This window comes from Hyposmocoma kahamanoa, unplaced genomic scaffold (genome assembly GCF_003589595.1).
Source record: "Hyposmocoma kahamanoa isolate Upper Pololo Valley unplaced genomic scaffold, ASM358959v1 92, whole genome shotgun sequence".
NCBI lineage: Eukaryota > Metazoa > Arthropoda > Insecta > Lepidoptera > Cosmopterigidae > Hyposmocoma > Hyposmocoma kahamanoa.
The window spans coordinates 7,506,345-7,532,470 of NW_020654748.1; the positions used below are offsets into that span (position 1 = coordinate 7,506,345).

General features: G+C 34.4%; 1 protein-coding gene across 1 annotated transcript; it reads left to right on the forward strand.

Annotated features, from left to right (window-relative positions):
* Positions 1-157: 157 nt before the first annotated feature.
* Positions 158-26,025, forward strand: LOC113236539 (translocation protein SEC63 homolog). Its single transcript, XM_026472655.1, has 10 exons — positions 158-296; positions 650-981; positions 2,478-2,648; positions 2,854-3,060; positions 8,373-8,601; positions 9,236-9,529; positions 14,397-14,523; positions 18,370-18,644; positions 20,549-20,748; positions 25,827-26,025. The coding sequence occupies exons 1-10, from the start codon at positions 173-175 to the stop codon at positions 25,995-25,997; spliced, it is 2,130 nt and encodes a 709-aa protein (XP_026328440.1). The 5' UTR covers positions 158-172; the 3' UTR covers positions 25,998-26,025.
* The last annotated feature ends 101 nt before the right edge of the window (positions 26,026-26,126 follow it).

The following is a 26,126-nucleotide window of genomic DNA, read 5'->3' on the forward strand; positions in this document are numbered from 1 at the left end:
CGTACTGAGTATAGTGTTCTGTGTGTCTAACCTCTTAGTAGTATAGTGTTCTGTGGATGTGTGTATCCGATCACACCTTTTTGTCAGTCAATTTTTAATTGACACGTTTTCTGTTGTGCTCGTGTTGCGCGTAGCGATTTTCAATCAGTTTGGCAAATGTGAAAAATTTATAATGGGTGGTCAAAAATTTGAATATGATGAAAGCGGTTCCACATTCTTTTACTTCGTTCTTTCTTTTTTGGCATTAATATTAATACCGGCGACGTTTTACTATTGGCCGAAAAAAAGAAAAGAAGGTAAGTTAAATTGCACTGTTTAACCGTAATTTAATAAGAAACCGAAGATATATTATAGTTTATTTGTATCGTGCTAACAAAACATATTCGAACCCTTATGTGGTCATGAAATTATTAAAACTATTCTTATATTTACCGTTAGCTGGCTCACATCAAAATTACGTTGGTGTTGCGGTATGTGTGGTGACTCGCTTACACACCCAAAATTAATTTAGAGGAGTGCTTGAAACGGGCATGACGTTAAAATCTTACCTGGAAAATTTTCCGTTTTTGTTATGCTAAACAGAACATAAATTTACGTGAAATAACTCATAGTCAGTATATTGCTAAATTCTAACGTAATTCCCTTTTAGACCCGGTAAAGCAAGCAGAACGATGTCAATGTCCAGGTTGTATACAGAAACAGAAAATTATAGAACAATCACAGCCTTACAAAGGTGTGAAAAACTTCTTTATAAAGCTAGCAATCATCTCAGGATGGGTACTCCTTGGATTCCTCGCATACAAAGTGTCACAGTTCGACTATGAGATGTCGAACTTTGATCCATATGACATATTGGGTTTGCCCCCTGGTGCTACACAAGCTGAAATCAAGAAGTCATATCGTAAACAGTCTCTAATACTTCACCCTGACAAAGAGACTGGAGATGAAAAAGCCTTTATGAAACTAACTAAAGCCTATCAAGTAAGTCTTCTATTTATTGTTAAATTAATTGTGTGGTAGGCATTGCATGTTACTTAAACTTTGAGATGAAATCGAAGCCCAAAAATATAAACAAACAACCTGTCACTGACAAAGTGACATCTCATAGATCACAAACCTTTTTCGAGTTTTATTCTTCATAATATTACAATTACTAATTATAATGGAAAAAATACCCTTTTGGATTAAACAACTCAGAACTTTTTGAAAAAATTTTGTGTCATGAAATGTTTTTCATTGAGAAATTATGATAAAATGACAAGAGCCACGGCACATAGAAAATGAGTCACGGCACAAAAGAAACATATCCCAGAATTCTTTTAGATTAGGTATATAAATTCTATATACCTAGTTTTGATATAGTTTTGATAGTAGCTACCATGGCATTGACTTAAGTTTTTACTCAAGTAAAGCAATGTATTTTCATGTATAAATCAAAAGGCAACCAGTTTTTTTTTTTCACTATTCCAAAACTATTATAAGGCAATATTATAAAGCTTGCTACAACTCAACGCATGTACAGCAAGGAGCGTATTCGATAATGACAAGTGTCAGAAACTAAATGAAAAAAATTACAACTATGCAGTTCAGTCTGGTCAATCCCTGTCAATCAAAAGCTGAACTTTTATTTTTATTATGACTTCTAATTTATAATGAACACTATTTAATATTGAATCAATTTATCATTTTTATTTTATTATTATTTATAAAAACATTATTTTTAATAAAATATAAAAGTAATAGTATTAGAGCTACAAATTATTGTTGTAGTATAAAATTATAGTAAAAAAATCTTATTAATTCTTATTAAATAAAAATGATGATTGGATAATATTTTGTTCGTACATGCACACAATTTAAGAACAATATAAATCATGTGACATTATTTTTGGACTTATTCACATTTTTAAATTCTTTTTGTGTAATGGCAGTACTTTTATTTACATTTTTGGACTTCAATTCCAACTCAGAGTATAGTGTGTGGAGATTAGGACCTAACCATTATATGTTAGTGGCAACTAAATGGTCACAAGACTTGTGGGACAGTTTCAACAATTTCCCCTTGAGTTGCTAGGTTACTATAATCTCATAAGAATACCCCATATTCTTCATTTAGCTTTAATGATATATACCATGCCTTTTCCGTAGAAGGTGTCAGTATATAACTTATATACATTGTTTGTTCAGGTGCTAGAATGTCTGTTTCATCTGTTACTCTCAGATATTGTCAATTCCTGGGACTACTTATAGTTTGTATATAGTTTGAGAAATAAAATTAAAACATTATATAAAGTGTGAACTTATGATATTGAGATGGTTTTATGTAGTAATTATATAGCTGCTGTATTTTGTTGCACTAACATTTTTATATGAGAGCTAGAAATTCCCAAAAACTTTTTTGCTCTTCACCTAAGCTTTTTACTTATTTTATACTATTTTAGAAAGACTTTATGTAGTAATTAAAATTGTATTTTCAGGCTCTTACAGATGATGAAGCAAGACGTAATTGGGAAAAATATGGCAACCCTGATGGTCCTGGGGCAATGAGTTTTGGTATTGCATTGCCAAGCTGGATTGTAGAGAAAGAAAATAGTGTGTGGGTCTTAGGCCTATATGGTCTTGTATTTATGGTTGCTTTGCCTACTGCTGTAAGTATTATATAGTGAACTTGCCTAGTATTTTTGATAATAACTTCCAATTATTTGTTTTATGATTGAATGGCTTAATTTGAATAAGCTTAATATTTTAGGAACACCACAAATTTCACTCATACAAACAAATGTTTTTTTTTTAAATTTGTTCAATCTTTTCAAAACAAAACAGATGTTTTTAATTTTAGTCAAAACATTTCAGGTTGGGACATGGTGGTACCGTTCTATCCGTTTCTCTGGAGAACAAGTTCTGCTGTATACAACACAAACCTACTTCTACTTTTGCCACAAGACACCATCAATGCCTTTGAAAAGGGCCCTCATGATCCTTGCAGCCTCCTGTGAATTTGATAAAAGACATAACTCAGAAATTGTAGAGAGAATTACTGACAATGAAGAAGTACCTGCAGTGAGTAGTTGACATTATAACATTATGTTAATTGCCTAGAACAACATAGACTCATTTATTTTGTCACTTAGATCAACAATAATAAAACAGTATAACAAAACTTTGAAATTACAATAAATGCACATTGTGCGTGCACAGTGTAAACTCAGGACAATTCCAATATTTATTTATTTTATATCCTATTTTTACTATTATGAAAATGCTAGGTTGCCGTCCTAACGCCCCTCTTGACCATTTCACTGCTGAGAACCATGATATTTACATATTTTTTGTGAAAATACTCCACTAGTTTGCAATCACCACAAAAAAAAGTGAATATCATGGTAGTAAAAACATCATGATATTCAATAAAATAAATATTGTAATTAACAAAGCGACATCTCTTGTCTGCTGCTGGTAACTGTAAAAATACCTGACTGGCCGAGTGGAAAAAAACCATAAGAGTTTGCATGTGTTGCACAGTGGAACTGGGGAGGCGAGCGTTGGTATTTTGTATAATTTTTCCTTCCAATAAAAAACCGACCTCAAAAGTCATTCATCCCTTAGTGTGCCACCCTTAGAGGTGGAATAAAATTTAAATGGGACCACTACTGTGGTACCCTTTTTTCAATAAAAAAAGAATAATCAAAATCGGTTCACAAATGGAGTTATCGCGTAACAGAGGTTTCTCACAGGTGGCGCCACGGCAAAAAAACCGGTTAAACCAAACACAAAGGTTTACAACGAGCACTAGAGATATAGCATAAGGTCTGCCCTCGTTCCATAACTCAGTTGGGAAAGCGATGTGGCAAGGTGGCTGGTTCGAGTCCAGCTGGATTGTAGGAAGTTTTCTTTGTGTATGCACGATCTTTGTATCAATGGTAACAGTAATGTAACATTTTGTCTTTTGAGAGTTTATATAGTATGTAAGACCATTTTCTCACTGGTTTCTCGTTGTGAGTTCGGTGGGCATTGGATTCAAGTTTTTCTGCGTTTCGCAGTGCTCGATTTCCCAGTGCGCATAAACCTCTGAGGACTTTTTTATAACAACTAAGTGACGGGACGAACAAGTCGTGCGCCTGATGGTAAACTACACGCCTGCCCATAACAGTAGCAGTACCACTGAGAGCTTTAAATCACAAAGATCGGAGGGGCACCGCCACTGCGCCCGACACCCTGAGACATAAGTTGACAAGTCCTATGTGCCAGTAATTTCACCAGTACCCTTCCCTTCGAAACCGAAACGCAATAATGCTCACACTACTGCTTGGCGGCAGAAATGGGTGAGGTGGCAGTACTTCCCTGGACGAACACTTTCACAAGGAGCTCTACTGCTACTAATGGGTGATCAAGTTTTCACTCCTGTAAAACGGTTATTTCGAAAATATATTGTGAATACGTCATAGTCATCACCTGGTGTTTTTTAAAAAGATCTTATTTCGTGCATATTACGGGTCTCTGTGCACGTTTTTGGATAACAAACACACTTTTTAACCGACTTCAAAAAAGGAGGAGGTTCTCAATTCGTCTGTATGTTTTTTTTGTATATATGTTATGCGATAACTCCGCCCATTTGTGAACCAATTTTGATGATTCTTTTTTTGTTGGAAAGAAAGTACCTCAGATGCTGTCCCATTTAAATTTCAAGAAAATGCTCCACCTCTAAGGGTGGCAAACTAGGGGATGAATTGCTTTTGAGGTCGGTTTTTTTAACCGGAGGTTAGGTTAGGTTATTGCCTCAATCAGTTGCCCCAATGTGCGATATTGTAGGACACCATCGAGTAATGAAGTACGTCAACATCTCGCACTCCCCAGCGAATAATATGGTAACCGATAATTCTGAATTTTACAGGAAAAATAGAAAACTATTTTTTGTGTACATTCAGCTCGAGTGCATCGTTGGCTAGTTATTTCTATATCAAAACAAAGCAAATTTTGTACAGTTTATTTTCTTTCATGATATTTTTGTATTAGTTTTACTAAATAAAGTTATTGATGAAAATAATATTACTGAAATTGCAGGCCAAAAGTATAGCATGCAAAGCATCATTACCATATTATTCGCGATTAAACCCAACGATTTCGTAGTCAGTATTAATGCATTACCGTATTATTCATTGAAATATGGTGTCAAAAAAGGTAACGGTAATATTATATTACGACTTTATTCGGATGAAATCCAAGCGATAGTGTATACAGTAATAGTACAATTACAGTAATATTCGTTGATATATGGTATCAAAAAATGAATAATAATGTAATTATGCAAATACATTCTATATTAAAATAACACACAAATATAATTGTTTTAACTGCCTCCGTGGCCGAACGGTTACCATGCCGGACTGCCACGCAGAGGTCCCAGGTTCGATTCCCGGGCCGGGAGAAATGTTTGTATGGCCTACATTTATTTCTCTCGTGAGTTTGGGTGTAATTTGTGGTTGTCTATGTGTGTGTCCATGGCACCCGCGACACAGGGTTTCCCTAGTGCGGGGCTATGTTGAGTGTGTGCGTTATTTATTTTATTTTATTTAATGTGTTTCTTACGCGAATTTAATGGTTATCATCACTTACGGAAAAAAATAACGATTGCATAATCTGTACTAACTTGTTATGGTATTATTCGTGTAAAAAGGGTGTTTAGACATTAAGGGAATAATATTATTATGTTCATTACGGGGCCAATGAAATTAATGTACTTTTATAAATATCCATAGAAATATTACAAAAAAAATTACACGGTCTAATTAACGCTCTAAACATCGGATGTGCAATAAAATGAAAACTACCGCAACAGCATATTACCATATTATTCGGTGGGAAGGGCGATCTATACCGCATCAGACATTACTAAGTTTTTTACACAGAGGCTGTATGTGCTTTCCAGTTTACATTAATTGTGAAACCTAGGAATTTGCATGTGTTGCACAGTGGAACTGGGAAGGCGAGCGTTGGCTGTTTTATATAATATTTCCTTCTAATAGAAAACCGACCTCAAAAGTCATTCATCTCTTAGTGTGCCACCCTTAGAGATGGAATAAAATTTTAATGGGATCACTACTGAGATACTCTCTTTCCAATAAAAAAAGAATAATCAAAATCGGTTCACAAATGGAGTTATCGCGTAACATACATACAAAAAACATACAGTCGAATTGAGAACCACTAACGCAGCAATTTGTACGTAAACATTATTTATGCGTCCAACTCTGTATAGTTTTATGCACACACTACAGTTGTAGTCTGCAAAGGCCCTCAGGTGTAAAGTGTGCCAAATCGACAATATCGGATAGCGTTTTACGTAAGCCAGATTCTTGAGAGATATCAACGGTGTCAACGGTGAGAACGCAAAAAATCTCTTTAGTTTTGTACCTATCATTTATGCTAGTGATATAGAATCTACGACATTTTGTATCGTAACTGTGACGATCTACCTTTTCTAGAGGCATATAGTGTGTTTGATAACAAGACGTTCATTTCAAAGTATTTATATAATAGATTTTATTCATTTTTATTTATTTCGAACTATACCTGGGTTGCATCCCCTTTGTCCTAGAACACTAGACATATACCTTCTGTAAACATTTCGGTTACTAAAGTCACGAATATTCCCCAGATAACTGGCCATATAGACATAGTACATATGCTTATAAATATGCCGTACATTTCTAGTATTTTTGATCCATGACAGCCCTCGTATAACCATTACTAGTTGGTAGGTTAAACTGGAGAGCATTTGTCTACACATTTTCTTAAGATTGACATTGGTTTCTCTTTATTAGTTTGCATTGTTTTTATTTTGTTTGGCAGACGGTACAATGTATCTGTTATGAGATCGTACAAGATTCAAGTGATTCTTAGTGAAAAAATAATTACTAATAATTTGTCACATTATTCAAATTTATAGTCAATATAAGCTTGTATTTATTAATCACGCCGTGATCACACGGATTTTTTTATTACATTCTTCTGAGTAATAATGCACGCCGTTGTCAAATATTTTATTTATTATCTTTTATTCTTTCACTGTGGATCTCAGCCTTTTTGAGGACATCAGTGGTCTGGTCAATGTGAGCCCTTCTGAGACGTCCTCTTAAAACCCTTTCATCCACATTCGTATCATAAATCTATTTAGTAACACTTTTTACATCTATCCGCCCTACATGCCCATGCCCAAACCACCCCAACATTCCTTTCTAATAACTCACACTCAACATAACCCCGCACTAGGGACCCTTTGTCGCGGGTGCCATGGACACACACACATAGATAACTACAAATTACAGCTAAATTCACGAGAGAAATAAATGTAGGCCATACAAATATTTCTCCCGGCCCGAGAATCGAACCTGGGACCTCTGCGTGGCAGTCCGGTAACGGTTCGGCCGCGGAGGCAGTTAAAAAATTTTCTCTATTCTAGTCACCACATCCTCTTTCAAGCTACATCTTTCACGTATTACTGTATTCTTCACTCTATTCCACAAATTTTCCTCAAAGATCTCATCTTCACTGCATTAATTCTGCTTCCTTCTTCTGTCATACCCAAGTTTCACTACCAAACACCAGCAAAACATTATGTGTGGACATGTGTGCTTTTTGAGATAAGATGTTGCTCCCCATTAGATCCTTTATTTATGACTTTCGTACCCTTTTTTCAATATCCTCAATAAACTTTCAATCTCTTGTAAAAACACTACGCTGATATGCAAACACATTCACTTGATCAACATTCATTCCTTGTATTTTAATCTTACATACCTTCACGTTCTGACTATGTAACAATACCTAGTCAAATTTCATTTAAAATTATATAGTACGTACGTTTTGGTATAAAACCGTTGTTCAGTCAGTAACATAGAACAACCTTCGTTTCTTAAATGGCATTGTACATCTTGAGATTAGATTTCCGATATAAACATAATGCATTTCTTTCAGTGATTAATCTAATCAAAATGTGCTATGTTATATAATTGATTGAATTTACACAAGCAATTGTTTAGCTGTTTATTTGGCAAAGTCGCAGAATGTCCACTGTCATTTCTCAGAGTCTCTTTCGCAAAAAGGTCCCTTTCGCAAAAAAGGCTCACGAGGCTTAAATATAAATATATATTGTAGGCTCCCTGTTGAAGAGAAACTTTTACAGACTTGAGTAATTGTACTACACAAAATTAATTATGAAATGTGCATGATAATAAAATGTCTATGAAAACCGCGTAACGACACATCTATCATAATTCCGCATACGTATTTTTTGTGTTCCCATTTATGCCGCTGAATTTAGTAGGTGTGGTACTAGGTTAAACTTGGTTAATTCGACTGTAAAATAATTCCAGCTGTTGCGTGAGCTTCCAAACCTCGGCGAAAAAAACAAGGAGCAGCCCCTTTGCCGGCCGTACAGCATCAAGGCAAGAGCGCTGTTGCACGCACACTTGTCGCGCATGCGCCTTCCTCCCGAGACTCTCGAGCTCGACCGCCGTTACATCGTGTCCCGCTGCCCTGAACTCATTCTAGAAATGGTCAACTGTGTCAACCAACTTATTGCTTTAGCCTATGCTCGTAGAAGTAAGTTTCTTTTGATTTAGTAGAAAATTTTTATGTTTTTAAATCTACTAAAACATTGTCAACCCTATTAAATAAAACTAATACAAAAGCTTTCAACTGCCTCTGTGGCCGAACGGTTACCACGCCGGACCGCCACGCGGAGGTCCCAGGTTCGATTCCCGGGCCGGGAGAAATATTTGTACGGCCTACATTTATTTCTGTCGTGAGTTTGGGTGTAATTTGTAGTTGTCTATGTGTGTGTCCATGGCACCTGTGACGCACGGTTTCCCTAGTGCGGGGCTATGTTGAGTGTGTGTGTGCGTTATTAGAGCTTAATATAATTCTCTCTATACAAACAATACGGTCAATGTGGGTAAATTTAAATTACTATTATTAAAATTATATAAAAAAATTAAACTATTTTAAAACGAGGATGGATACTCCCATTGTCATATTGAGGTAGACGTACGATTTTTTACTCAGCTTTCAAAAGCTAAGTTAGAGATCGTACATTCGATGTCAATCTTGACAATATAATAAATAGTAAGTTCAAAAGTTAAAACTTTTATTGTGTAAATTATAGGTAATAATTTTGTTCTGTACGTTATGTGTTGTGGATATGAATTTATTGATAATACCAATGTTTTTTTTACAGTTCCCCGATTACCAACAATTGAGACAATAGAAAATTGTATGAAGCTCTCTCCAATGATAGTACAAGGCCTATGGGAGTACAAATCTCCATTGCTACAACTGCCTTACATAACAGAAGACCACCTCAAATACTTCACGAATCGTAAGAAACACGTCAAATCGCTATTACAACTGGCGCAACTACCTGGGGACGATAGGAGACAAGTACTAAGGTTCTTAAATGACAATCAATACGAAGACCTCATGAAGGTGTTGGGAACCATGCCTTATATTCATTTTCAAGTTAACACTGAAGGTAATTTTCTTGTAATATTTTATTGACACAATTATTTTCTTGATTATAAAATGCCGACATTTTAAGAAACTAATTTGTAGTATAACACGGAAATCGAACAGGGAGCCTACCACAACCTCTTAAAACAATATTACTTTAACCTTAGGGCACTTCCTCGCCGAGAACATTCGCCTGTAATGTAACATTCAAGATTCGTTTATTTGTTTTCGTACCATGACGCGTACGTCGTACTTACAGTAAGCTTATTACGAGTATAATGTTAAAACTATGGCGTTTTATTGGCAGCTTTGAGTCTATTCATTCTAAAGTAATATTGTTCTTATGTCAAATTTAGTTATATTTAGTTTATATTAAATAGTTACTCGGACCCAGTGGACACAGTATTATTTTCGCATTTCTTAACTAAATATATTATACAACATTTATTGCTGATGATTAAAAGTTACGTTTAACTTATTTATAAACATAAATCTCTTGAATAAGGGTACTGGTGAAATTACAGGCACATGGGACTTGTCAACTTATGTCTCAGGGTGACATAAGTTGACAGTGCCCCTCAAATCTTTGCGATTTAAAGTTCTGAATGGTACTGCAACTGTTATGGACAGGCGTGTAGCTTACCATCAGGCGCACGGCTTGTTCCTCCCGTCACTTGATATTATTAAAAAAACCCGCAATGGTTTATGCGCACTGGAAAATCGAGCATTGCGAAACGCAGAAAAACTTGAATCCAATGCCCACCGAACTCACAACGAGAAATAAGTGAGAAAATGGTCTCAAATACTATATAAACTCTCAAAAGACAAAATGTTACATTACTGTTACCATTGATACCAAGATCGTACATACACAAAGAAAACTTCCTTCAAAAAACATTTTTTTTTTTTTTTTATTTAATAGTACATACGAAATAATTTCTCGACAAATAAAAAGACTCGATGTTTATTTCGTACAATTAGGGCAGCGACACTAACAGTTGGCACTAGACTATAATTTCGAATTAATAACGTGACAATCAAGGCTCAGCTTGTTTTATTTATTTTTCTTCATGAAAATGAGGAAAAAATATTGAAAACAACGCAATTTCAATAAATTTGATTATTACATATCTTTTCTTTTTTTTGCAATTAATTCTGTGAATGTAAATAATATTATGACTATCAGTACTTTAACATTATACTATGATAGGAAGATTCGGATCATCAAAATAGAAAGAGATGGCATTATGCAGTATATAGCGATATTTCTTTCCTATTTTTAGCAACGAATAGACAATGTTGGGAAATCATTCGTTCTTTCCATCACTATAAAAATAATACATTACTTGGTTGATAGGTTTGTCATGGTACGAATATGAGTAATATTATAATAAGCTTACATTATGCTTACATTGAAATAAGATTGTTTTTTGAAATGTTATGGTTGGTAATGCCCCAAGTCTAATTTCCTCCAAGCTAATTTTTTTGAAACTACTGCTCATTGTAATTCCATTGAGACTCCACTGACATTATAATAAATATTGTAGTTATGACAATATTTGTTATTGTGCTAAAATTTAGTTACAATGACAGTTGAGTCTCGCTGGAGTGCATCGAGTATATAACCAGAAATAGAGACGAAATAAGAGCCATCCATCCCTGGCAACTCATCAGGCAAATGAGCCTTATATCGCTTTTAAATATCAACTCACGTTTACACTTAAATCACAAATTAGAAAGCTGAAATAGTACAGCGCCAACAACTGACCTTTGTGTATGTCTCCATACATTCCAAAAACATTCTGTATTTATTGTAATAAAGATAATATCTCTAAATATGGGGACTGTTCCATTCGGTGGTGTGGAAAAAATTGCAAAACATCTAATTACAAAACAAACGGAATCAAATTTCATCGGTAATTAAATATGTAAATTTTCAATTTTCGTTAATTACAGTAAAGCTCAAGTTAAACTGGTTGATTTGAAGTGATACAATCGACGACACGCGTGAATTGTTTCGAATTCGGGCTGGCCAATCGGAGCGCAGTTGTCACTGTAATGATATGGCAAAATAATTTTCAAACAAATTAAATGACATTTCGTTACTATTTCTATATACACTGGAGTGACAATGGAATGGCAATGATGGCATTCATTCATTCAACCACAAACGATCGATGTTGCCTTACTAAAACTATCATGGAAATTACTATGCATTTCTTAATTTCTATCTTGTTTAATCAGCAATTTTGTCTTCAAATGAAATGTATTTATTTGATGTCACATAATTAGTAGATTGCGCCATTGAAGAGCAGAATACCAAAAAATTGCAATGCCAAGCCACTGCTTTTGAATTTTATCGGATTACCAAACAAACAAAATTTTGTCATTGAAACTATCGACACACGACTGAAATGATTTAAATTAGTAGACTTGGAGCCCGGATAAAAATACAAAAACGTTGTCTTCTATAAAGAGAATGTGCTTAGTGCATTAATATCTTTCTATTTATGATATATTATTAATATTTGAGTTCTTAGGTTTTCGCGCTTGTCAAATTATAGGACTTGAAAAATTTTTTCGGATCTAAATAGCGTATTATTTGTTTTTTTTTTTTTCAAACTAACCAACATTTGACATCAGGATCGTTGGTTTGTTTGGAAAAATAAATATACGCGGTTTAGATTTAAAAAAATTGTTTCATTTCTTACATTAAAATTTAACTGCCTCCGTGGCCGAACGGTTACCATACCGGCCTGTCACGCAGAGGTCCCAGGTTCGATTCTCGGGCCGGGAGAAATATTTGTATGGCCTACATTTATTTCTCTCGTGAGTTTGGGTGTAATTTGTGGTTGTCTGTGTGTGTGTCCATGGCACCCGCGACACAGGGTTTTCCTAGTGCGGGGCTGTGTTGAGTGTGAGCGTTATTATTAAAAAGTTATTGAGACCCTAGTCTCAATAACTTTATCGAAGGGCGGAGAGTGTCCGTTCTCATTACTTATTTGCTCTCTAGCCTCATACCTATATGAGAATAGTATTTTATGCAATTGTTGCATAATGAGGGTTCTTGAAGTCGAGTACCGTCTATAGGCCACGAGGCTAGAGAGCAAATAAGTAATGAGAACGGACACTCTCCGCCCCTCCCTAGCTTTAGATATCGCACCACGCCCCGCACATTGACGGTCACATTGACTGAACGAGTACAAGTCGGTCGGCGAGCCGATTTCGCGCTAAGACGGCTTTGATGTTTGAATATAGTTTTCATTTATTCATTACGAAATTTGTACGTTAATATATAACATCATTTTACGTTACTATTTATAATGGTCGTGAATTGTGCTGTGTACGGCTGTTTATAATCATCTAAACGTGATAAAGAGAGGAGTTTCTTTCGTTTTTGAAAGATGAAACGAAGTAAGTAAAAAAACTTATGTCTGAGCGTCATTCAGTTATTGTTTTCTTTAGTGCAGAGTAATACATAATACAGATTTATTATATCAATATAATAAGACGTCAAAACTTCGTGAGCTAGACAAGGCTTCTAGAATTTTCAATTTGTATTGCCGATAAATATTACGTAGTGAAAATACCTAATTATTAACAAGGTAATGATAAAGTTGGACACGCAATTTCAAATACTTTGGTTACCTTATTTAAAGGTACCTGTCCAAAATATAAAATTTTAAGTGCTTTTAATATATTTTTGAAATAAATCTTCAATATTATTCTAGTTAGTGAATTAATAAAAAATATAATATTATATCGATGTAAATACATAATAAACATGTGCCATTATTAGGATTCTATAATAGAATTATAGATAACAGATTCGCGTTAGAATTTTCGCTATGTTGCCGCTCTGGCCACGTAACGTAATAGTATGAGCAAGTGACGGGTAGGTAACCCTGCCACTTCACACGCACACATTCGTGCGTGTGCAGATAGCGCCTTGTTGTATGTAGTAGTAGTAGGTGAATAATTTTCGACCGTTGTATGGAGTGTCCGGGGTGTGACGAGGCTTAGGCGAGGCTAGCGGCCTAAGTAATAGGTACGAGATTTTAAGACTTAATTATGTAATGCCATTCAATAACAATAACAGAATCTATATTTAATGTACATTTTGTTACGAATCCATCAACAAACACAATTTTTTAAAATAAATTTTACCCCTTTATTTTGGGTAGGCAAAGGTTCCACCATACAGCCTCTTCATATGTTTAGACGAAAGCCAAACAAACGTTATAAAACAAAAAAACCAAAGAGATAGAATAGCACTGACCAAGTACCACGTATATTTTAACCATTTTTTTTATAAAGATTTATGGCCCAGTTGCAAGACTTTTAGGCCAATTTAACCAATCAGGAGCCAGTATAGCGTTTGAGTAGCGTCCTTATTGATATTTTAATTAGCAAAATTACGACATTCTTTTTTTGAAACTCATAGTTCAGTGTACAGTACGTTAATACTCACTAAGTTCTGTGTACAGAACTTTAATGAAATTTTCCAGCTCATTGGCGAGTACCATAGTCAATAGAATTTTGATTCAGAACAAAAGAGCACCATTGTGACATGGTTTATGAAATTATATAAATTGACAGGTTAAATTGCAGTACTATTAAATAAAACTATTATATATATATTCTTTATTGCACCAAAAAAATACAAAAGAAGTATTAATTACGCAAAAGGTGTGCAAAGGTGGGCTTATCTCTAAAAGAGGTCTCTTACAGCCAACCCAAGGTGTTAGTGAGCAACAGCGTGCAAGAGAGAAATACAATAAAGTAACAGATAAATAAATATAAACTGATACTAACATAAGTATTATAAACACATATAAAATATATAACGTATAATAATAATAATAATAATAATGTGTATGTATTTTCAGTAATTGACGATGAGAACTCGACAGTGGTGACAGCAGGCGCCATTGTCACGGTGACGGTTTTTCTTAGACGGACCAATATGAAGGAACTTTTCGGCGACACCACCATTAAAGAGAAAGAAAGCATCAAGTAAGATTTGAGTTATTTTTGTTTCTTGACTTATTTGTTCGTCCTTATTTTGAAAAATCGAGGGATGTTAGCGCGCAAAGATTTGTCAGCATTGGAGAAAAATATTTTAAGAAGTATGAGTGGAAGTTTATATAATTATGTAGAACAGTTTATTAGTCATTATAATTTCGCACTGCTGGGCACAGACCGCCTCGACTTCTTTCATAACATTATTTACAGTCACCGTGCTTATTATGAACTTTTAAAAAACCATGCAAGTTCCAGGCAATTCTTTTTACTCCCAAAAACTGACTGGATAAAATTCGTATTACGACATACGTATTTTTCGCTATCTTCTCGCTGGTTATTTTGTCTATGACTAGCTCGTGCTTTTTAGTGTAACGTTCAAAAACATGGATGAATATTTACCGGTAAGTTACGGTGTTATATTTGTCACTTAGTTTAAGAGAAAAATAATAGATACGTATTATTCATGTACGAAAATAAATAAAGACACTATATTATAACAAAATCAATACACTATATTTTAATTTTTGTAAATAAGAGAAAAGCGCAAATTAAGTTTCCGAACGACGTCAAACGTCGACGAAATTCCGCGGGTAAATGTTTACTTTGTAGTTTGTTGAAAACATGTCAATAATATTTTAAGAATATTTGACTATAAATTAAATTGTAAGAAATTATACTTGGCTTTAGTGAAAAATAACCTTAGTCTCAACCAATTAATCGGTGGACTTTGTAGGCCTCGACATGTGCGGTTTAAGTTCATCACAAAGATTGTGGATCATATCTTTGCTGAGCCAGTATCTTTTCATAAATTGTTGTGCATCCATTTCAAACGGCTCACTACGATCTCGCAGTTGTCTTCTTTGGATTTTTTCCATATTATTATCGTGTGAAGCATCACTTTCGAGATACTCAAACATTTCGTATTCATCACACATGATGAATTGATTGCCTAAAAATATATAAACTAAAAATTATAATAATTATTATACAATTATACACAAAACAATTCAATAAAAGCTACACCAAGACACTGTAAACTGAATGGTTTATTGCTGTTACTTTTTGACAGATCAACCGTGAACTAAATGTCAAAATAACGTTTGTAATACGATAGTGCCATATGATCGATGACTGGCTGGTATTACCAGTTCATAATATGAAATTACAATGCAGTTTACTTTAACTGCGTGGAAATAAGAGTTTATATTAGGCCCCCTGGAGTAAGTAAAGCTATTTTACGAGTTACGTCATGCGGTTATAATATCATGTTATCGTATCGATAGCATACACGATAGTGCTTGCCATCGTGGTGAAAGGATTTGCCAATCTGCGTAAGGTACTCGTCGATTGTTGCCCAGGGTGCGCCAGATATACAGGAAAGGAGTGGTATGTCGTACGTGGGGCTTCTTTCGTACACCGCGTAAGCGTTATAATGTGGAAAAGGCATATGGCTTTTTTGACAAATCATTTAGTTTTCCCGGAATTTTCGGGAATGGGAACAAATAGGTGATAATGATTTATGTGTTTTAGTTTGAATATGATATTTGTAGGTATGTAAATATTTCAAAAAAACATTATATATAAATACATTCAAAATAGGTAATTTTTTCTTAAAAAAAATGTAGCAAGTATATAGCAAATCTATATATTTCCGACTGAAAACGTCCGGTCTGTACCAAAGGCAAAGGGCAACAGAATAAAACCTGACGACAACCGAAACACGAAGTTTGCCAAAGGACATTGAGAAAATAGCACTGTAATTATTTTATATTTCGAAACTATTATCACGTATAAAAATATTTTTTTTATACACGAAAATAGCATGTAGTTTCAAACATGTTAAATCCGTCAGTAATAGCAATAAACCAAAATCTAAACAACTTTACACAAATACAACACAACACAATAGCAGAACTAGAAGGAGTTCTACCAGTAAAAGAGTTCGTCCAGGGAAGTACTGCCACTTTACTTACTTCTGCCGTCAAGCAGTAATGCCAAGCAGTAATGTGAGCATTACTGCGTTTCGGTTTGGATGGGTAAGGGTGCTGGTGAAATTACAGCGACATGGCACTTGTGAAGTTACGCCTCAAGGTGACAGGTGCAGTGTTGCCTCTAAGATATTTGCGATTTAAAACTGAATGGCACTGCAACTGTTATGGATAGGCGTGTCGCTTACCACCAGAAGTACGACTTGTTCGTCATGTCACTTTTTTATTTATTTTTATTTTATTTATAACATACATAGCTTATAATAAGTTAAAAATACATAAAACGGTGTCGCCTATTAAAGATTTTTCTGTAAACCCCTGCCTGCATATCATGTTGCCAATAATAAACACAAAATAGGGTAGGTAAGAAGATATTTCGCTCCCACCGACCCGACTGACCGGTCACATTCGTCGCTAGCATGATTCATATTTTGTGGAAGTGTGTGTGATGAAGCCATTCTTTCTGTCGTTAATGTTATACGGTGTGTTTCATGTTCAAAATAGTAAATTAGTCTGTTTATAAGATAGTTAGCTAATGTAAAAAAAGTTAGGATTAGGATACTTATTCTCAAACTTTAGTCTATTGTTCCATTAAAAAATAACCACCTCTAGCATCTTGCATGCAATAAAAAACGGTCAACTTGATATTCCTTTGCAATAGTTTTATTACAAAATTGATGATATACCTTCCTAAAAAATCTATCTACCAGAGACTAGAGAGATAGATATGGAGAGAGAGATATTTTGATTATTTTTAGTAATTGATTTTGTAAACAAATTGTACAAATATACTATTCGTAACGAATTAGTAACGACTCGCTACGCTTTTAATTTGCCACACAGAAAGGACATGTTTCGATTTGCCACAATTTTAATTATTTTTTGTTAAGCTAATTTCGATTTGCCACACTTTTATAGGACTTTTATTACTTTATTTCGGTACAATTACATTTAAATTTTTTTGATTGGTCAAATATAAAATATTTTCTTACTAAATGTACCTTCAATAGTTTTCATTCTATGGTAAAATTAAACTCGTTATATGGACTAAAAATTCGATTTGCCGCATTAATTTTAACAGATGTAGCATTAAGAAAAACGTTTGGCTAGTGTGTAACGTTGTTAATTTCCAATGATCTGATAACATTATGAATTATTCTAGTCTTGAATTCCGGAGTCCTAACCATATTAAACGTAACGTTCGAGGTAATTGACCCGAAATAGCTCTACCCACTCTTGTCACTGATGAGTATGGATGATGATTTAAAGCTGCACTTTGAATTGTTTATCGAAATCCAGCGGCGAATCTGGCGAAATCCAGTTTCAATCGAAAGAGATTGCCACCTTTGAGATTATGATTGTTCAATATTCAGATATATTTCGAGAATTTGTACGCGCCAATAATTTTTATTAAATTAAAACAATATCGAGAATATGGATTGGGATTTTTGTTTGTTAGAGTTCCGTATTCAATTTGGTCTCCTTATCGAATCGATGGCATACACTATAATGCTTGCCATCGTGGTAAGAGGAGTGCAATTACGATTATGAGTTTCGATTTCAGTAATTTCAGTGTCCAAATCAAATCCGCGTAAATGTCGTGACAACCAAATTAGCGTGATTTATGGAAATCTATTGTTATCAGTCAGCAGACACCATAATAATGCTTACTGTACAAAAATGAAAGTCATAGCTATAGAAGTAATAATAATGTTAAAGCCCTCTCATGTGAAATTTGGTTTAGTGCAGATACGCGCCTTGTACCAATACTACATACGCGGATTTGCACCTTCCCCGACGATATTGCATTTTATTAATACATATATTTTCATACATTTATTTTAAATAGGGATAACGAAGAAGAAGGCGGTACCGTCGAAACAACCGAAAAGGGCGAAAAAGATGAAAAGGGCGAAAAGGCTGAGAACGATAAAAATGACAAGAAAGAAGCTTTTAAGCGACCAGTATGGATGAAGCAGCCAAGGCGACAGGCCGGCAAGAAGGGGAAGAAACACGCGCCGGCAAAGCAGGCAGCTAAGCCTGCGCCCGTAGCCAACTCGACGCCTCCGCCAACGGCTAATGACGTTAAGAAAACCAAGGAACCAAAGAAAAAAGACTACGAAGGTGTGTTCATTTTTATTACTTCGAATCGCTAGTTTGCCATAACGTCTAGGACGTGACATAGTCAAACAAGTGTTTGTATTATATTGTATTGTATATATCAGCATCATGCATCACGAATGAGTTGAAAAGCTGGCAGTTGGAATCGACTGCATAGATCAAGTTTTGGTATCGTAAGTGTGTTAGTCACCATGTTAGTCTATGTTATCCCTGTGAGTTTTTTAGTTAATAGTATACATATTTGTCATAAAAAAGCTAATTTACTAGAATTTTTGCTATGATTCAAACTGTGCAACTTTTAGATATGTTAACAGCTTTTAAATATATAATAATAATCTTCAACCAGTGACCGCAGTCTAACCGGGGCTTCCGTTCTTCCAACTGAGCTACAGACCGAGTTAGTCTGACCCAGTCAGATCGAATGAGTTTTCCTTTGTGTTTGTTCGGTCTTCGTATGAATAATAATTACAAACTAGTGGAGTAGTTTCACAAAAATACATGAATATCAAGGTAGTAAAAACATCACGATATTCATTACAAATAAATAATAATAATCTTTCCATTGACCTACCAATAAATGGAAGACGGGTTCGCGCTAAAAAGTGTCCGCACCTATAGAGCGTTAAAATCACATACAGAGCGTTAATCGCGCAACAGTCTTCGTTTGTTCGACTGACAGTGCGGTTGTCAATCATGCAGTACTATATAATAATAATAACTTGTAAAAATTACTGCAGTCAAGTGTGAAGACAGGATTTTGTATTATATTTTTACTAAATAAATATATTATGTTATCATAGTTATCATTTAAAAGTGTTATTTTGAACAGTTGTATATTATTTAATTTATTTAAAAATGAATCGTAAATATAAATTACAAAAGCAAACAAAATAATCAAATTGCTAACAGTCCTTTTTCTACACATTGCATGCGCAAAAGATAGAAAGAGACCCATTACGTCAATTTCAAAAAGCTTATTAATATAAAAACTTCTTGGTTATTTTCAATTGCTCGAATTTTTAAAATGATTTTTTTATAAACGTTACCAATAACTACCAAAATGTTGTTGTACTCGTTTTACGGCTTGAAATTACCTATCAGAATTCAGAAAATTCATTTGCTCGAAATAACGTTAGCTCGAATTTTCATAATGTCCAATGTATTTTTTTAGGAATATTACAATACAAAAGCTAATTTTGTCTTTGTGAAAAGCATCAAAATTACTGACTTGAAAGCGCAAACGGTTTTATTATAAAACCGTAATTGGGTAAAAAAAAAATTTTTCGCAATTACAAAAATTTCAGTTTACGTTTAGTTGGAATATCGGTACATTTCTTAGTACACGCTTATTTTCACATTTATAATATTTGTATGTATGTATCTGCCCAACTCTTTATTTCTTTAAGTGAATTTGTACAAAATTCGACATAATAATATGTAAAAAAATTAATTAATATTTACAATAAAGGCTGCTCTCTCATTACTCTTGTGTTCAAGTAATTTGCAGTCGAAGCTAAATATGGTGTTTTTGGGCCCTTAAATTGTTGCAAGCAGAATTAGGCAGTACTGCAATGACGTTACAATTTAAATTAAATGTTTTAGTTTTTGTTTTATATTTCGTTACATGTCACATTTGTTGTGACTTTGGACTTTTTTTCTTGGTTTTCGTATTAGACCCGACGTCCATTTGTTGGTAGGCCAATGAATCTTACCAATAAAATCTATAACTTTTCGGTCAGATTGTCAACTCTAATAGAATACATAATTATTTGTAAGAATATTCACAAACAAGAAGTAATCGAATCATCTTCCTGGCTCAAGTATTTATCAATTTTCGTAGAACCTTTTAGAAAAGTGGGAAATGTTTGATTTTTATTTTTCTTAACCCAAGTTTTGTTCATAACTAGGTGAAGACTCGGACGTAGGCAGTTCGGATGAGTCGGTCTCGCACTCGTCAGGGTCCGAGGACGAATCTCGCGACAAGTCGTCGGCTCCAGAAGATGACGACGACCAATGGGACAAGTTCCAGAAGCGGCTGCAGAAGCGAGAGCGCCTTGAAGGACGCTCGAAATGCTCGCATCCGGTTCACTGTCCCTTCTTCCCCAGGGTAAGGATTCTATATTTTAGGTACTGAATAAATTAATATTCTAATTATGTTGATCACAGAAAGTCATGATGGTACTCATGTACGGGGATCTCCTACAAAGCGAGAAATATCAGGAACGTATACCATTATTTTTTTATATTATTATTTCTTAAATTTTGTCTAGTATTTAAAATTCAAACAGTTCATCGCGCAAAAGTGTTGCCCGCTTACAAGCAGCTAGTGATTACAGTCGATAAATATTTTATTGATTGTCGACTGAATGTTGGTCACGCTTATGCAATAAATAGCCGACTTTGTTATGTTGAATCTTAATCCCATTATATATCCAACAGCTGGGCACAGGTTATTTGAATTGTCAGTGTTGGTAAGTTCGTACATACATATTGCATTTAGAACTTTCTATTAAAAATACAAAGTGGAGACATATTTTAAAGTTTTTCATTTTAATACATTTTATACGCCAACCTTGCTCAGTGCTACAGCTTTGTGCCTTTTGCGGTTGAAAGACTGGGTCCCTGGGGCCCCAGGCGAAACTTCTAGCGAATGAGCTGTCGGATCGCCTCGTAGAAGCCTCCGGTGACCACAAGACTGACAGTTATTTCCGCCAAAGAATAAATTTAGCAATTCAAAGGGGAAATGTTGCTAGGCACGATGTCCCAGGGTACGGCGCACGATGAAATTTTCTTTTTGTAAACTTTTTTATTTTTTTTATGCATTTACCTGCTACTTTTTACTTTACTGCTATATTTAGGAAAATAAACAATTCATACCATAATAATTATGAATAATTCTATTCAATATAGATAATCGAATCCACCTGTTCTTATTCAAATGTATATGAATAAATATTGATTTCGTTGCAAGTGGGCCAACTGTCAAAATGAGAATAAAGATGGCGATAACGCAATTATTACTAATTGCGCGACAGTCCAATTGGAACTCATTGGAACGTCGCGTCGTAACATTCACAATCTAGTTTTTTTTTCACAATCTACCTTCTTTCATGATCTATCGAAAAAATTGTCCACAACCATTAAAAGACTATTTAAAATTTCACGAAAACTGGCAACCCCCTTTTTTTTTTAAACCCTGCAAATGTCATATTACTCCGTCTCCAAAAAAGACGCACTATAGGTATATCGAAAATGAACTGTTCTATGCAAGGTTAAGTAAGTTTCGATATATTGAAGAATAACACAGGAACAGCCAGGTGAATATTAAGTTTAACAAAGTTTCAGACAGCCTTTGCATCAGATCTGGAGTAAATAAGACAAGACATATTTTGTTCCATCGAATTGGTTTATATTGTAAGGTGCTGCCTCCAACCAAGTGCCCTATTTTGAACAAAATTTCAGACAGCCTTTGCATCAGATCTGGAGTAAATAAGACAAGTCATATTTTGTTCCATCGAATTGGTTTACATTGTAAGATGCTGCTTCCATCCAAGTGCCCTATCTTGTGATGGCTAGTTGGGGATCTTTGAATTTTTTTTTAATTAAAATATTGCTGTGTTGAAACATCATTTAGTCAGATGCGCGATGAAGAGCGAAACTAGTAGGTATCGTGTGCAAATTGTGGCAAATAAAGTGCAGATCTCGGACCTCAGACGATAACGTAATGCTAACATGCGCAAACTGTCGGTATATGGTATAAAATTATTATAATGAAGTTAATATTAAAGGATTTCTATAGATTCCAGTGGCGTCCATATAACTCGATTCCTACCGGCTTGCCTAAAATTTCCCCCGTACCTATTATAGTACCTATTAAAAAACATTTATGCAAAATATTCGCTATTAGACGCGTAATAACTTGTCCCGATGCATCTCAACCAATCAGCGCGAGGTAAGCCGGCGGATCGGCGAGTTCTGTTTCATTCATGAAATTTACACGCTCCCATCAAAATATACGCACACGTTCGCAAAAATCCGCTTTAAAACATATAAAGAAATGGCGGTCGAGAAACCGCAATAATTCGAGTTATTGTCAAATAGTGTACACTTAAATTTAAACCTTATTCCAACACATTATAGTTTAATTTGTTTTAATGTCAGAATCGTTGCCAGATGGTAAAACTTTCTTAAAATAATGTAACAAAATTATTATAATAGCAAATTACAATAATTTATATATATCTTAACGATAAATAGTGTTACATATGTATCTATATTTAACGGAGTGTTTCTTTCTAATAGGACTGCGTAACGAATGTATAGAAGATCATGGTAATTCGTAGGTAATTAAAATAGGAACACTTAGCATTCATGTGTTTGTTTACATACTTTCGTATCGCGACGGGCAGCATAAAATGTAAAATTACTTTAAAAGCTATGGTTAGTTTATGTGTAGAATAAGTTATCCTGTGAAATGAAGTGAACTACTATCTTGTGTCCTAATATGTGTTGTGTTCAAATGTCGCCAAGCGCCTTTTTAACGGGAAAATAAATTTTTGTTAAAGTGTTTTTTGTTTTTTGAAAAAGTTATAGCTTCGGCTTTAGCAACGAAAATTTTCACGCCTCGCCACTGATAGATTCTTAAAAAAAAATATTACGAATTGTGTGATTGTCTATTATCTACGTCTAGCAACTTGCTTGCTATCAAATAAGGTCGACTTGAGATATTCTTGTGCAGTTATTTTATTACAAAATGGATTATATACTTTTCTAAAAAAAATCAGTAGATTTTCAACCAAAACGTAAGTTATGGTAAGTCAAAATAACATTTTTTGCTTTTTGACTTAAATATATCCTTTTTGGGTATATTATAGGTACCATATTTTGAAAGTCAACAGCGATTTCTTTAATTTTAAATGTGGGATTTATAATATGCATAAAAAGTATAATATATTTGACTAAAAAAGAAAATTTTTGGTATTTTGATTTACAACAACTTGGGAGGTATAGACTATCGCTTTTCATCTTCATTATTTTAATAATAGTAATGATTTTTTTGCGAAAATATTAAATATATTTACTTACTAAACGAGTTAGTAACGATGTGCTACAGTTTCGATTTGCGTTATAGAAAGAACATGTTTTGATTTGCCATAATTCTAAATATTCGATTCGCCACATTTTAGCGAGACTACCCAATTCGATTTAATTGTATTTTTATATTAATTTTATTGATCATACATAAATAGAAATAGAAACACTTTTCTTATTTAACGAAAAACATAAAATAAACAACTAAACATTATTCCTTAGAAATTTATACATTTTCAAAAGGTAGCAAATTGACACTCGTTGTTGGCATATAAATATTGTTCACCGTAAACGATAATGTTTAATAATGACATTTTTATAAAACAACCCCTAAGAGAGAATGAATGGTGATTGTATAAATGTCTTTTTACAAAGAGCAACTCCTACAGCTCCTTACTCAAGCCTCTCAGGAATCTGCCTTGCATTTGAATAGTAGGAGTATAATCAATGTGACGACTTCATGTGACATTGAGATATATTTGAATTTGAATTAAATTGATATTAAACAAAACGTTTCAGGTTTTTGAGCGAAACAGTTTTACGTACTCGGATCACTGGCCATGACATGAGCGTCTGGCATGGTTTGCTGGGAGACGTCTCACAGTGGGCCCAAATTGATAATTCTTGGACATAGGAATAACTTGTGGAGTATCGAGCAAATTTTTTTTTATATGATAAATAATAACATTCCTAACAACTTTTATTCTTGTATAATCTCTTGAAAACTTGATAGTTGCGGAGAAAAAAAAATTTTTTGTATGGAGAAATATATATTTTTTTTATTTCAAAATATACGTAAATGTAATGTGCGTGGGTTACTTACAGTCCAGTTCCAATAATTTTCAAGGAATACAGAGCTGATTTTTTTCATATGATAAATAATAACATTCCTGATAACTTTTACTCTTATGTAATTTCTTGAAAAGCTGATTGTTTCAGTGAAAAAAATTATTCGTTTTTTTTTTGTTTGGAGAAATAGACATTTAATTTTTTATCTCGAAATGTAGGAAAATGTAATGTGTGTGGTTTATTATCAGTATAGGTTCAGTCATTCTCTATCAAGAAAAAAATAATCTATCTGCAGCCGTACGGCTTTACGAGTAAAAAGGTGTCAAAATTTTAAATTTGTTATTTATTTTTTAACGCAATATACTAGTGATACGTTCTTAGTGATCATCACTAATATCAGGTTTCTTACCACGGTATGACTTTTTTTTATTTTCCCGATATTTCGGAACGGTTGCACGCTCCATGGTCACGGGTTGACTGGACGTCGGCAGATGACAGCTTTAAGAGCAGACATATCTGTCTACCCTCTTGCGCTGTCGACGACTACCTTTACATTTTCGTACGCACGCACATTACATTTTCGTAATTTTGAGATAAAAAATAAAATGTATATTTCTCAATATAAAAAAAAAAATTTTCTCCGAAACTATCAACTTTTCAAGAAATTATACAAGAATAAAAGTTATTAGGAATGTTATTATAAATCACATAAAAAAAAATTTGCTCGATACTCCACAAGTTATTCCTATGTCCAAATATTATCAATTTGTGCCCATTGTGCGACGTCTCCCAGCAAACCGTGCCAGACGCTATGCCAATTAAGCCACGGAACGAACCAGCGTACCTCACAAATTTTTCTTGTGCTTGTTGTTGAATATTTGTATTGGGTTTTCAACGACTTTTTAGCCGTAGCGCCATCTATGAGAAATCTATGATTACTATGTTTTGTAAAAAGTAATGTAACAAAAGTTATTGTTTATGATGTTAGTGATATAGACCTGGGAGGGTGTTAGTATTTTACAAATAACCCTATTGACTGTAAAAGTAGTTACACAAGCCGACTTTTAGCGACTAAATGCGCGACTGCATCGATGCAAAATCCCTTATAAATGGCAAGTGTAGCGATTGCACATGTGTGTAAAGGTAGACGATTGGCGACTGCATCGATACTGTGTCGCGTTTGCATCGCTTCTAACAGTCGCCGTGTGTAACCGCTTTAAGATGTAAGAAGGTCTTCTGGTACTTAGTATGAGAGGGTTGTTCATATTGCAATGCCTGTATTAGATGAAAGGTTTTGTGTGGTAGGACAAACAGGAGTACTGGTGGTGCTACATTTGCGACCGCAAGTCGCACACGCTACTTACCGCACCGGCGCACGTGACGGCGTTGGTGGACACGCACGAGCTGCAGTTGCGATTCACAGCGCCACGCTGGCCCGGCGTCTACACGCTGGCTTGCTGTCTGCGGTCCGGTTAGTACCACCGCTCTGCGTTCGAATCTACCACAAATATCTGGCCATTTAACTGAAATTAACCTTGTGTCGTAGTGAATTTACAATACACTTTTCAGATTTTAGTTTCAATGAAAATGGCATCTGACGTTCGT